A 15409-nucleotide genomic window follows, 5' to 3' on the forward strand; every position below is an offset into this window, starting at 1 on the left:
ATAAACTGTTATGGATCGTCAAAAGTACATTATGCAAGTCAGTATAGTGATATTAAAAGTATTACAAGGCTGAGTTTTATATTAAAATGAGAACAAACTAAATGTACTCTGGATTTTTTTCTTAAATTTGTTTACAATTTTTTGTCAGTGCACTTATGCTTTGTATCATGTTTGTATTAATGAAGATAGCTAACCTGGTGAACATCTTGGCGTACAGTCTGCCACTTTTTAATCAATGTAATAGTGGATTAAAATTCAGCAACAGTAACTTTGTTAATAAAAACAAATGTAACTCTAAATCTGCAATACATTTGAGTCAGTTTTCCTGTTTTCTTCTCTCTTTCCCTCTTTCTACAAAAAGTTCTGGAAGTATGTAGTGTTGTCAGTTTTAAATTAGCTTAGTAATTTGCTGGAAGTCATTAGAAAAACTCATTAGATAATCATTGAAATTCATGTTTCTTGCAAAGTGTATCTTAATTTCATAATTTCTGTTTTAGATGGTGTGTTGCTGCTGGAAAATCCAAAAGGAGACAATACCTTGAACTTCACTGGGCTTGTAGATGCTGTCTCCTGCATTTTTGGTCTTAAAAATTCAAAACTGACAGTTTTTAATGGAAAAACAGGTAAATGGAGTATGACAAGGAAAATCGAGTCTTCCTAGCAGCAGCCAGGAATTACTTACTGTACAATTTATACATATGTATACACACACACACACACAAAATTGACAGGAAAATGCACAAGGAAATATTCTGCTTTATAATACTTAACTTATGAGACTTTGTTTATAGTCACATTAGAATGTTTCCAAAATCTGCTGTTAAAATGATGCTCATCTCTTCTGTTAACCTATTTCCATAGCAGCTTTCATCAGAACAAAATCTGGTTTATTTCAGAAAACATCTCTATCAGGTCCAGGCTATGCTATATGTTGATGGCAAGCTGTCATCAACTTTTGCATGATTTCATTTTTTTCCCAATGCCTCAGTGGGCAGGGTGAGAACTTAAACTGAATGCAAAGTGTACCTATGTATAGAGAAAAAAATCATTCTATTTTTCACCCTAGAGAAAGCTGAGGATCTCTGCATTTTTTTTTCTTTTCAGGAAAATCTATTGAATATTTTTGCAGCTTGAACTTTACCTCTGTTAAGGCATGAGAACAAAAAGCACTTTCTATGGATTATATATAGAGTTGCAGGTTATATCATAGTTCAGTTCATTACAAAGATAAAATAACTGAGACAGAGAAACATTATGAAAGATGTTGCAATTAGTGACTCTGAGATCCTACCAGCAAGCTGGCGCTCTCTTCTCTGAGATGAAGATGCTGTTTTATTATTACATTACATGTAATACTCCAGTACATCAGCAAAAGTGACATCTTAAAAATCAGCACACCGAGAACAAAATAATATTAACCAAATGTTTTAGTGAATGGATACAGAATGCAGAGTACTTGAAGTGTCTGTGCTGTGATACAACTTCAGATAGGTTTTGACAGTAGCAGTAAATTCTTTTTATGTTCTTAGGGTTATTTACAGGCACATCTTGGAGTTGAAACTTCATTTGTTTGTTTCCACACCATTAACAACATAAAGTCTGAGATGAGTGACAAAGAAATGATAAAATACCACAAAAATTGAAGTTTGACAGCTGTAGAAACCTTTGCTAGCGTGTTTTCACAGAGGTACTACTGAAGCAACATGTAAGAGGAGATATTTTAATTGGCTTTTGCAAAAGGCTGTTTTGGGTTGCACACAGGACTGCTGTGGATCACCAGTTTGTGTGCCAATGATACCAGTAGGGGAGTAGACTTACCTGAGTCTATAATGTCAGTAAGAACAGCTCTAGTTTTGTGACTTGTAATTTCCTGAATGTATGTTGGCAAGAATGTTTTGGGCCTTTTCATATCATAACTTTCTCTGATGTAATCCACTTAGCTTAATGTAAAAGCTCTTTCCAAGTTGTGCTCACTTGAACTGCATAGTTTCTCATATGAAATGATCATTCTTGGCTTTCAGTTATGGATGATATACAGGAAACTTTGAGTAACGAGTTTATATTTTAAAGGAGGAAATGGCATTCCTTTAAATCATTTTCTGAACAACAGTGATACACTTCATAGCAGTACATGCCTACAGGGATGGATGTGTACAAGTATGGTTCATTAACCATCATGGATATTAAGACATGACCTGCAAAGGCCAAGAAGAGTTGGGAAATTCTCACCTTATTGAGATGATAAGCTGTTTGGATCCTTATTTAGTTTACCCCTCTTTCAAATGCTTTTTTCTGCTGTAGTGGTGAAGGCTTCATTTCTTCCCTTTCTGTGCCACTTTTTCTGTTTGCATTTGAGCTTTCCAGCTGGGCATGCTGATTTTGATCTTTTACTCTTTTAAGTGGTCAAGGCAAAGAGGGTGTTTTCCCTGCTGACTTGTTAATGACATGGAAATTCCCTTGGAAAGATTAGATTATCAAATTTACTTTGGCAGAGAATTTGGACAAGTATTGATGAGCAGAAGATGATGCTCCCAGCGGAGCCAGGGCTGAATGCAAGCATGTAAAAAGAAAATAGCTCTCAGGGATGTTAGAGAACAGAGCTGCAACTCTTGGTGTCTGGTTCAATTCAGATGCAATCCTTTGGCTTTATCCACCCAGCCTTTGCATGGGTGATGTTAGGTGAGGCCTCGCCACGGGCCCGGGGGCTCCTTAGGTAAGGCAAGGAGCTGGTATCAGCCACTCTGAGAGAAGTTGCAAAGGAAAGGTCATGCACTCTGGACAAATTGTTGCTGAATTGGTCCCACATGTGTTAATAAAATTGTGACCCAGTAAAACCGTATTTCTGGCTGCTTGTTTTCCTTCCTGTGGTTTCTAGGCCCCTCCACTTTACTTGCAGTAGTTTATTATCTTGTTTTCTAATTGTAATGAAGATTTACTTAAGGTTGCATAATGATATAAAATCAGGCTGTTCTTGTATTAAGGCAGGCTAAAATATGTCAAGGCCCTCTTTCTCAGTAGAACATTGAAATAATGGGATAAACATTTCCTCCCCAGCAGTGAATTGATATATTTTGGGTAACTGCACAAACACTGAGCAAGTTTCTGGGATTTTTAATGGTCTTCAGAAACAAGAACAGAATTTGTCTCATTTTAGGTTTTTTTATTTATTTATTTTTTTAATTTTTTCTGTTTAAGTAATTTAAAGGAAAGAGGGTAGGCTCAAACTGGATCATAAGAATAGTTGTCTGTTTCTTTCTTTTTGCTCTAGATAGCTGAAAACTTTAGACACTTCTTACTGTGCACAGCTTCTGAGTTGCACTCAGCTTTCAAGGAAGTAGCCCATATTGAGGAAGACCTTTTTAAGACAACTCTATTTTTCTTAGACTATACGAGTCCATAAATCATTTAGGATTTAAAAGAAGGCAGGGAGGGGAGAAGGAAAAGGGTGGAACTGAGATAGAATTTCCCCAGAAAATCTTTTAGTCCATGTCTTATTCTGTCTTTATGATTTTCAGATGGCTAACTATTTTTTGTTTCTTATCACTGTTTTTGAACATGAGTTCAATAAGATTTTTTTATTATTATTTTGAATTTTTAAAAGGCCATGAAGGCCCTAAGGTACCTTAGCAGAGAGCATTACCACTTAAATCTCAGCTGCAGGGAGAACTGCCTTTAAAAGTAATTTTAATATTGATGAGCACATTTCAACATCTGCTTCCTTTCAAGAGTATCATAATATATGAAGAAATGACCCACTTGACTCATTTATTAGTTATTGGAGTCATGTGAACTGAGGGTATTGATAGCACTGTCCATGGGATCTTCCTGGTGAAAATGGCAGTGGTCCTGTAATGCAAAGTGCTCGATGTGTTAAACGTGCAAATTGCACTGACCGCTGTTTGTGCCCTGTTGACCTGCATCAACCTGCACAGATCGTGGTCCCTGTGTAACAGCAGTGAGCTGTGAGTTACTGGGGGTGTTGCTCCATGAAGGTCCCTGCTTGCTGGTGCGGTCTCACAGCTATTGCCTGGTAATGGCAAGCAGTGCCACTTTAGAGTTATGCTAGGAAAAAACTCTGCTGACTCCTTTTCTTGTTACTTACCATTCACTTGTTAGTTGTTTTCTCTTGCTTTCTTTTAAGTAAAACTATTTTGGTTTTACTTACAAGCAAAGCTCCTCCTGGGCCTGCTCCTCAGACAAACCAGGAAAGTGTTCAGTTAGCTGGCAGATAACCGCTGTCTTACAATACATCCCTTACCTCATTCGTGAAAATTCAATTTTAGATGCAGCAATGAAGTTTTTACTTTTTCTTTAAAGCTTTTTATATTTTTTTTATAAAGATGATTTTAAAGGCTAGGGATTTTGTGCCATTAAAACAGAACGCTGAGATTTCTTCGTAATATATTTCTTAACGTGTAGACACTGCAAAACCTGAGATTTCTTAAGTCAAAATTCTTTCTTAGATGCAGTCTGAGGGTAGAAATGATAAATATTCTTTCTTTCCTTCTCTAGGGCGATCTCATAAACCTTACACATTGCATTGTGCTTTGTTCTCTGGCAGCTGGCATAATTTTGAGAGCGTATAGCCTGTGAGCATGCTTCACCTCTTTTTTTTGCTTTTAAACTTATAAACTCTTATAAACTTCCTTTTTTTTTTTTTTCCTTAAAAAAAAGAAAAAGGCAATTTCTCCATCTTTCAAATTCATTTAGAGGAACTGATGGAAAAAAAGCTTTGTAAACCGTAGGCTCTGTGACATGCAAACAGTACTGATAGGGAAAGAAAACCTGTTGGAGGAGATGACACGTGCCTGCTCTGTATACACTGTGCAATTTTTGCGAGATAGTAAATTTGTTAATTCTTCCTAGATTTGGTCTTTGGAGTTCTTCTGTAGCTGCAATAAAGAGGGATGTTCTTTCTCTTCAGTGTTGTGCCTGGCAGCAGGGTGGTGGTGGTTTATCTCTCTGGTAGGCAGGCAGCTTGCTCCTGTAGGTAGTGCGGGATGAAGGCTCGCGTACCTCATTTGTTTCTCATATGAGTGCTTCCAAGGTGCCGGTATTGCATCTCAAATCCTTCTAAGAAAAAAATAAGATGCAAGTCCTGTTTTGTGTCTGATGTCCACCAATTTCTAAATACGCATGACTGGAGTTATCTGCTGAATCATCAGCTGTTGTTGACATTACATGCAAATATCAATGCAAAGGGTGTTATTCAGGACCTAACCAGCTACTACTGGTTGTACACTTACTGTTACCTGAAGTTTAATGTGGGAAGTGTCTCAGCATTGCGTGGTAATGCAAATCCAGCCCTGCTTCAGCTACTGAAGTCAGGGTAGAGGCAAAGATCATAGGTCTTAATGTAATGAGAAAGAAATGGTTGGCTTAAGTGAGCAACTGCTTGCTTAAGTTATTTATAAGTAATCGTGTCATGTATTTATGTGCATAAGAAGTGAGATGTAGGAACTGATTTCCATAGCAGATTAGGTTCTCTGCAATATTAAGAAATGCTTCCCCTCCCCCCGCATAAATTCCACTTGTCAAACTGGAGAAATACCCTTTCTTGAGCAAGCAATTGCAACCGCTTCCACAGCAGAATCAGTTAGCAGGACTCTGTCAGCTAACTGAGCAGGAGCTGGACCTTGGCTTCCCTGTAATGGCCTGACTGGTCTAATTTTCTTTTTCAGAACTGATAAATAAAACTGACTTGCTTACTCTCAGTGGAAAGACTCTACATGTGACAACAGGGTCAGCACCTGCTCTGACCAACTCTCCTGATGCTCTTCTCTGCCAGTATATCAACTTGCAGTTAGTAAATGCAAAACCACAAGGTATGTTGGATACTGATTTCTCCTTGCTTACAGGTTGAGTTTTTTCTGATTTAAGTTTCAGACACTATCTCTTGATGATGAAGATACGTATGTCTGTTTCAATTTGTAGATGGTGATTTCATTTATTTTTCTTCTAGTGTGTACTTTATAATAAACACAGTGATTGTTTAGTTTTTCTTTACCTTTTCATAAAAGTGAAGAGCTAGTTTGAGATAACAAATGGCATTTAAACATGATCCCTTCAGCATTGTTTCCCTGTTTCTGACAGTCTGCTCACCTGTGCAGCTTATTTTAAAATGTTGAATCTAAAACTGACCACAAATGAATAGGAAGATGAAAGATAAGCCTGCTCTTTACCAAGGCATTGTAAACAGTCTGTAAAACATTTCTTAGTGCTATTTAAAAGGTAAAGGAATTGTATTATTAGTCTGGTCTGGAGTATAGATAAGTGCATTTAATTGTTTTCCAGATGCTAATCTGCTAGGCTGCTTCTGCTTTGAAACCTTTGATGGGAAAAGTTGTGTTCTTGGTAACTTGCTCTTCATCTCAGCTCTGCTCTGAGTCCTTTCTGGACTGCCTGTCCATGTGGATTCCTACAGACATTACTGAGAACCTACCTGGGGCAAAAAATGTGTTTTTAATTGGGGTTTTGATCATCAGAATCTGTTCTGGGAGTTTCCATAGTTGTTAGTGGTTTGTGTGTCCTGCTGAAATACTTCATGTTTTCCAGTTTCCAGGTCCTCTGTTTGACAGTGGTAAAGAAGTCTACAAGATTTTCTTTTGTTTGTCAAGCTGTTAATCACTTACACTTATGAGTTTATAGTTTATAAACATATTTAGTGGTTATTTGTAGGTAAGCTGGAACGGCTAATTCTGAAGCACTATAAAGAAATGGTGGTGAACTATAAGAACAAATCCTAAATTTTGATTTACCGAGGTAGATGAAGTAATACCATTCTTCATCAGTAGTTATGTAACTCTTTATCTTGTTTAGAATGTCAGAAAGGAACAATGGGAACTCTTCTAATGGAAAACCCCGTTGGTCAGAACGGATTAACATACCAAGGTCTTCTACATGAAACAGCAAAAGTTTTTGGGCTCAGAAGCAGAAGGCTAAAATTGTTCCTGGATGAAGCACAAACTCAGGGTAAGCACAAACGTTTCACTTGCTTGTTCAAGGATACTTGGAAGTTTTTTGTTCAGGAGCAGCCAATATAACCCTGTAACTGAGGCCCAGTTTAATTACTAAATGCATTCTGTTTACACATTGGCTTCTAATTTTGCCAAGTAATTCAATAATCTATTCAAAAAATTCTTTGAGCACGTAAATATATTAGCAAGTTCAAAGTTTTAATGTATTTCCCTTATGAAATGTCCAACACCAAGTTTTTTTTTTGCAAGTTTCTTCCTTTTGAAATAGAAAAGTCAGTCAGAAATGGAACTGGTGGTTCCATGCTGCTGTGACTCAGAGTGAATCTCTTTTCTAGAAGTGAGTGAATCTGAAGTGTGAATATTTTAAGAACCTTTTAAATTCTTCCTGTAATACTCAAGTTGCAGATTTTTTCTTCCTTCTGCAGAAAAGGTCAGGGGAGTATATCAGATCTATTTCAGAGTAGTTTGAGTAGGTCAGACTTGGTTGACTATGGCAGCAACATTTTATTTGGAGTACTTGGGAAGTAGAAAGCTTTAATGACAATCACATACCTGAAGTGCTAAAGAACCTTTGAAAAACACGGAGGGGGAGACTTAGAAATTTCTAATGCATGACCTGTAGTGCTAAAAAGGTGGACATGAGAAGGATATGCAACTATATTTGACAGGAAGAATGGATTGGAAACTACATAGTAAAAGCAAATAAACAGAACCAGGTATTTCTCGTATACTCAGGAAAATGCGACTTTGAATGAAATTGTGTAAAGGATTCTGTCTCCCTTTTTATCTTACTGGCATGATTTACAAGCTGCTTGGAGGGTGTGGTGGTTTTATTCAGCAGGGCAGCTATTTCCACTGCAACTGCCCTCTCGCTCTCCCTCCTCAAAGGGGAAGGGGGAGAAAATATGATGAAAAGTCCTCAAGGGTTGAGATAAGGACAGGGAGATCACTCTACATGGGTAAAACAGATCCAGCATAGGGAGATTAATGTAATTTATTACCTATTACTAACAAGGTAGAGCAGTGAGAAACTCAAACTAAAAACACCTTCTTCCCTTCCACCTTCTACGTCCTCCCCCTGAGTGGCACAGAGGAGCAGGGAATAGGGGCTGCAGTCAGTCCCTAAGGCTTTGTCTGCGTGCACTATTTCCCCCTCTGCCCCTGCTCCCCGTGGGGTCCCTCCCAAGGATGCCGTCCTTTCCGAACTGAGCCTGCGGGGGCTGCCCACAGGCAGCAGCTCTTCAAGCACTGCTCCCACATGGCTCTGTCCCACGGGGTCCATCCCCCAGGAGCAAACTACCCCAGCACGGGTCCCCCATGGGTGGCAGCTCCCCCCAACCCCCTCTGCTCCACGTGGGCTCCTCTCCACGGGCTGCAGCTCCGGCCCGGGGCCTGCTCCTGCGGGGGCTCTCCATGGGCTGCAGCCTCCTCCAGGCCACATCCACCTGCTCCACCGGGGGCTCCTCCACAGGCTGCAGCGTGGAGATCTGCTCCATGTGGGACCCATGGGTGCAGGGGGACAGCCTGCTCCACCAGGGGAACTGCTGCTGCCTGCCTGGAGCACCTCCTGCCCTCCTGCTGCACTCACCTGGGAGGCTGCGGGGCTGCTTCTCACTCCTTGCTCTCCCAGCTGCCATTATGCAGCAGGTTTATTTTCCTTTTCTTAAATCTGCTCTCACAGAGGCACAAATGACCTTGCTTGCTGGCTCGGCTCTGGCAGGTCCCTTTGTAGCCAGCTGAAACTAGCCCTGGTCTGACATGGGGCAGCTGCTGGATTCGTCTCACAGAGGCCACCCCTGCAGCCCCCTGCTACCAAAACCTTGCCATGGAAACCCAGTACAGAGGGATACATCACACGCAACCTAATGACATCAGGGTACCTGCCCAGAAGTTAACCATCCTGTTTAAACTAGTTTTCAAATCTTTAGGATGGGTTGAGCTTCTTCCTTAGGTACCAGTCAGCTGCTGTAGGAGTGCAGCCCTCCTGTGTAGCTGCCTTAAAACTAGGGTTTATCCTCAGATGGGTGGCAGAGATTAAAATTAACATTAGTAGGGTATATTTTGTTGTTTTTATTGGAGGGTTGTTTTATTTCTTTTATTTCACGTGACCTGAACTCTGCTTACTCAAAAGCCATTTTGTAAGTAAAGTGAATCTCAAATGTTGATGAAACTTTCTAGTGATGGTTTGAACTAACGCTCAGAAGAACGTGCTGAGTGAGGTTAACAAACAGAAGCGTAGAGCAGTGTTCAGAAACAGCACAAGGTGTAAGAGCTAAGTATGTCAACCACACTTCGGTTGCATAAACAAAAAAGGTATTTATTTGTATAACTTTGCTGACTAGGAATGTAGCCATTCAGGAGTTATTGATGGTATACTTGCTGCTTGATTTTTAGTTTCTATTGCTGTTAGAGGGCAAACAGGTTCACGGCGGCGTATGGTTTAGTTAAGCTGCTGAAATAACTATTGTATAAAAGTTTCTAGCCTTTAAAGTGTGCAGTAACTGACAAAACAGAACAATATATAGCCATTAAGTATCAGTTGAAGTAAGGATTTTTAAAATGCCTTTACCTAAAAGGGAAATCAACGGAATCACTGTAGCATATTTGTAGTATGAATTCTCCAGAACTATTTAAGCTTTAAATAGGGTAAAACTGATAATTCATGACGATGTGAAAGATTGTTTTTTTAAGTCTTCAAAGGCCAAAATACCTCGTTTGGTTATATTGAGGCTCAGAAGATAGAGGACTGGGTCCTGGAGATATATTTTTGTAGCTAACACATGCTTATGCAATAGAGTTATGTTTCTGTTATCTTAGATTTACCTCACCATGAAGCTTTTTTTCATACTTTTCTTTATGGTATAAAAACTGAAGTGGCCATACTTCATCTTCACATCTTTTTAATTGATAAATGCTGCATACAGAATAAACCATATTTTGATGCCCCTGGCAGATATTAGTTCAATTAATGTCTGTGTGTAGTTGCTGTTTTGTAATCCCTTGTTTAGCATTTTATCAATATATTCCAAGATATTAGCTTCAAAACAGAAATTTGAGTCTTTTTTTGATGGCTTACTCCAAAAATAAAAGCTGATAATAATAATAATAAAAGTTTCTATTAACCATTTGAAACATTCAGTGATAACGAGCAGTGAATAGAAAGGCTGATGTCTTCTTAAAAGGGAAAAAATAATAACCATATGACAGAAAACGAGTTACCATTTTTAAAATATTACCTTTATAAATTTTGTCAGCCACAGGAAGCTGGGCATCTGGTCTCTATTGCCCGAAAGCTTGCCAACTTTTCAGAAACAAATCTGTTCCACCTTCCTTTTGGAAGACTGGAAGGACATTTATTTAAATTAGAAATTGGAATAGTTCAGCTGGAAGGAACCTACACAGATAAAGTGCAACCAAATGTGAAAGTGGTGAGCATTGCTTGTTCCTAAGACTGAAACACGAGTCACAGGTAGCTGGTTAGGAGATATTTGGGTCCTGGGCAATACTTTTGGCATGCCAACTGCAGAGCCTTCCTTCGGAGGGACTAGCACAAAAGAGCATGTCATCACGTTTTGTTTTTCTCTTAAATACTGTTAAAAGAAGTAGCTTCATGTAATGTCTCAGTGTGCAGGGATTGGAGATTTTGGGAGATTTGTTGTTTTCCTTTTTTTTTTTTTTTTTTTTTTTTACCATGCGACTTGGCAATCGTGGAGTAAAAGAAATGAATAAATGAACAAAAAAAAACAAAACACACATAGCTTTGAGACCAAGTTCATAGTTTGTCTGCTTCTGCAAACCAGAGTAACTTCTTTACAGACTGCTGTAATATTTTCATGGAAAGGAGAGGAAGGTTAATGAGGGAATAAAGCCCTAATTGCTGAATTGGATTATACCTCTTAGCTCTGTGGATGGGTATTCAGCTGCTTGAAGCAGAGCACTGCACTGGAGGAGAACTCCTTAAAAATGGAACCATCAGGATCCATAAGGACTTTTCAATTATTTAATTGATGGCATTTGAAGTTTGATGCAGACTGTATCTACTCAGTCTAAATATGAAACACTTTTCAAGGAAAGATGGGGGCCTTAATGTTAGAAGGAAAGTACGTATTGGTATTCATACACAGGAACAAAACTTGTTGCTGCCTTTTCTAGAAACAGTTTCCACTTGGACATCATGTTACTGCAAATTAAACTGCTTTTACCTTATCTCCATGGCTGTGCTTCACAGACTTGCCTCCCCCCACCACACGCGCTGTGCCTTGGTCTTTGTCAGCTGGACGCGAGCCCAAGTTAGAGCAGGATGAATATCAGACATCAGGACGGTGATACAGTGCAGTACACTAGAAAATTGTTTCCACAGAAAAAATACCCAAATATCTGAATGTTATTAATCTGTCACTTGTGCTAACACCAGTGCCAAAATTTAAAATTATCTTTTATTTGCTTATGTTGTCTGTAGGGACTCTAGTGTGCAGTTACACAGTAACCCCCAAATTTCTTTTGCTTTGGTTTCTGTGTATGTATTTATAGTTACCACTTTGAAGTTTCTTACCACTTTGAAGTTTCTTAGTAAAGAGACCTCTGGTATATTTATTATTCGGATTGTTTTGAATACTGGGAGGTAACGCTCTGGAACAAAAGTGTTCTGCTCTGTTATTGGTGTAGTTTGCTACAGCTGGTGGGTGTTGGGAAATACTGAGCTAGCAAGCATCTTGCTTCTTGGAAAAAATGCTCACTGTACAGTGGTAAGAACAGTAATAGAGGTTTCCAGTTCTCCCCTTCTTTGTAATTGTAAGGCATTGTTTCTTTAGCTGTGAGGCAGGATTACTGGGTGCGTGTTTCATAAGTAATTATAAACTGTGGATCAGCCTGTTAGAAATACGCTGTATCCATAAAAGGGCTGTTGGTGAGTCTTTATCCTATTATTGTTCCAAGGTATATGCAGAGAGCTATGAAAAGACTTCAATCAATCTGGTGCAGTATAAATTTCTTTAGGCATATTTTACAAGATAGCATCTGCTAAAAACTAATGTTGCTACTACAATCCTTGCTTTACGTATACAACTCAAGTTGTCTGCATCGTCTCGTACTCCTTCACAAGCATCTTGTTCCAACTGCTGTAAGTGATGGGATACGAGAGGAGGTAGATCTCTGCTCTGTCCTATTCTTACATAAGGTTTATAAGGGACTATGGTTTTCAGTGCATCGTGCTGTGTTGTTGACTACACATTATTGCATTATAAAGCAATTTTCTGACTAGATGTTGTTCTCTGTGGATAGGAAGCTGGGAGCTGTGGGCTGACACAAAAAAAACCATCTACTTTGTAACCTAGAACAGTGCCTTGAACTCTTGCACCGGTGAGCCTAACATGTGGCTTGTGGCAGTTCTTTGATGCTTTGTGCTTTAACAGGAGGGAATTTGAGCTGAGCAGTTTCTGTCCAAGTTTCATTTCAATTGAATGAATAGAACTGTCCGAGTAAAGAAAAAATGCATTAAAATGCATTGATAGTTTCACTTGTTGGAAAGAATACTAACTGTCTCCCCCTCCCCCTTTTTTTTTTTTTGGCTTAGAGATCACAAAGGACGTCTCCATGAAGAACCTGAATATGAAGACTGTATATGTTCGTGTTATACCCACCACAGCTGAATGTTGAGGATTCCATTTTTATGAATAAGACCATGTAGACTTTTTTCCACAAAAATGAATTTAAATTGGATTAGTATGCTTTTCGATTAACATCCAAGTTGTGTGTGGTACTTCTAACATCTCAGATTGCACACAGGATGTTTTCTACCAGTGCATGTCTAATATGCTGCTCTTTGGTTTCAAATACAATGTATTTTCATTATGTTACCTTACAATACTGTAAAAGCTGTTCAAAAAAAATGTCCAAACTCCTTAACCCTAGATATCTATGCAGTAATTTGCCTGAAAGAAATGGGACTAGTACCTCAGTGATGCTGTTCTCTGCCTGTCCTTTATGCAGGGGGCATCTTTGATTTTCTAAACCAATGGGTTACCTACAAGGCTCTATGTTATGTACACCGTATTACAATAGCTTTGAAACTTACTTAACTTGAATGGTTACCCAAATGTGTTCCTTCATACTAGCTGGATTTTCATGAAGTGTGTGGTTGTTGATTTAAAATGCTCCTTACCTTCAGTTGTTGGAAAAATAAATTTGCTTCATCTCCAAACTCGCTTCCCTGAGTTCAGAGCACTTTACTTCCCTGAAATTCCCTACTTCCTACAGCACAGTGTTCCATACGGATCAGGTGAAACCTCAAGAAACTTGAAACCTGAAAATGTCCATACTGAGTGCTAATGACTGGGTTGTGATACCATTGGGCTATGGTGGTTTTATTTATTTTGGGGTGGTGGTGGTGTGTGTATTTGCTTCAGTTTCAGATTTAAAAGCAGGTTTTAGAAGAAATTTGTGTTGGGTTTTCAGTTTTTATAAAGCTCAGTCCTATTTTGCCAGATGTTTTAGTGTTAACCTCTATGTCTATCAGTGAGCGAAACAACAGGCAACCCTTTTACAACTGAGGATGCTCTTGGCTAGTTTTAGATGACTGAAGTCATGTTTAAGTTGCACTGTATTCCAGTAGTTTTGTTAATCAGTGTTGAAACTTGCTGCTGTACAGAACACTGAATTTGTAAGGTTTACCTGCATACAGCTGCATTCACTGGGCTTTTATTAGCTTCCTCAGAACAAGATTACATAAACTGTGAACAAGTGTATTGACAGAGAAAAACGTTTTATAAGAATAACTGAGTCTTGCTTAGCATGTTTTTCCATTGCTGTTTTTCATCTTTACTCTAACTATGAATATAAACCAAAGCTTTTTTTTTATCACACTATTAGTAGGAATAGCTATAAATAAATGTTCTGTGCAACTACTGTGCTTTACTGGACCATACCAAAGTCTGTAAGTACTCATTTGAAGTAAATCAAGTCTCTGGCATTCAGTATACATAAAATTACTGCTATCAGTATTAAAAATGTCAGTGCCTGAACCTACTGAATCACTGACCCATTCGGTTTAATGAATATTGGACATTGCCTTCTACCTTTCCCTTTAGGACAGCTTGTTTATCTTTTTATTGACTTAGTGACATGAAAATCAAATAGGACTCTGATTTGTATTGACTTTTTTCACATTAAAAAAAGTCCAGTTTGTCTTCTGTGAAAGTAAGATTGCTGATAGTAAGCTGAATGACTTTGCTTTACTGCTCATGGAGAATAAATGAAGGTGGCAAGTGACTACAGTCTACAACCTCATCCTAAATGAGATCATCTAAGGCGACATCATTACTCACCTTTTTAAAGAATGTATTTGGGACTTAGGTTTTTGTAAATTTTTTCTTAAAGATGTTGGCTGCCCAATTTCTGTATAACAACTAGACTGGATTATATGTATGCTTTCCAGTGAATGAAAAGCCTGGGTAAGATTTATGAATTCTCCCTGAATTGCAAACAGATAATATCCTCAACAGAATCCTTTTTCTTCCTCAAATATATTTATAGCTGCTTAATGTCAAAAATAATTTACCCTGAAGAGAAGCAATGCTTTCTCTGACTGTAGTCCAATAATCTCATACTTCACCTGAGGTATAGCTGAACTGGTTTTCCTGGGTTTTCTGTATGTAAATGACTGCTTTATGCTGAAAATGAAAATTGGCCTTTCATGAGCTCTCTCTATGAAGATGTTCTGCAGAATAGCACTGCTTGTTAAAATACTGTGGCATGCTGATGAAACTTGCTGTCAGAAGTAAAGGATTTAAATTATTTATTCACAGGAAAGGGATGAAGGAGAAATTGCTGATAATTCTGTACGTGTCCCTTAGTTCAAAACCTATGCAAAGGGCATACATTTGAAATAATCATCACAGCAATGTCTTGAGACTGAGTCAGCAAAGGCAGCGCTGTGCTTCTGTAGATCTGAAGTTAGCCCAGTTGGTGCATGCACGAGGCTGCACGGAGCTTGGTGTATCAGCATGATAAGGTTTAAGGAAAGTTTCCTACCCGCTACCATAGCATGGCTAAAGAATAATACAGTTTATACCATGCTCTAAGAGCAACCTTAAAAAGCAGAGGGAGGCACAAGCCATAGTTTCAAGAAAAGGGGATGCCAGACCACAAATTAACGTGAAGCACAGTGTTTTCTCATCCTGTTTCACTGTAACTTCAGGTGCAAACAGAAATCTGGAAGAATGTTTTTCCCTTTCTTGTGTTCTCACCAAAACCTGAGACAAAATATGACCAAAAAGATAACAGAACAAGAACTGCTTTTACAGAGTTTGTGGTATACAGGCACAGACTGTACCTGTAACGTAGCACTCCTGTTTGGACACTGCCTTAACAGGGGGATGCTGCGTACCTGGCACCTCACGTTTGAATAGTTACAGACGTCTCTAAATTTGTCTGAA

The 15409-nt window shown here is 38.7% G+C and overlaps 1 protein-coding gene across 3 annotated transcripts in view; it reads left to right on the top strand.

Annotated features, from left to right (window-relative positions):
- IARS1 (isoleucyl-tRNA synthetase 1) overlaps positions 1-13176 on the top strand; it is a 102373-nt gene extending 89197 nt beyond the window's left edge. For all 3 annotated transcript variants that reach the window (XM_068695151.1, XM_068695153.1, XM_068695152.1), the window contains exons 32-35: positions 498-623; positions 5682-5825; positions 6820-6972; positions 12550-13176. In XM_068695151.1, the coding sequence (XP_068551252.1) occupies positions 498-623; positions 5682-5825; positions 6820-6972; positions 12550-12632 (506 nt within the window). In that variant the 3' untranslated portion in view covers positions 12633-13176. The remainder of the gene's footprint in view (positions 1-497; positions 624-5681; positions 5826-6819; positions 6973-12549) is intronic.
- The last annotated feature ends 2233 nt before the right edge of the window (positions 13177-15409 follow it).

The sequence above is a fragment of the Anas acuta genome, chromosome 11 (genome assembly GCF_963932015.1).
Source record: "Anas acuta chromosome 11, bAnaAcu1.1, whole genome shotgun sequence".
Classification (NCBI taxonomy): Eukaryota; Metazoa; Chordata; class Aves; order Anseriformes; family Anatidae; genus Anas; species Anas acuta.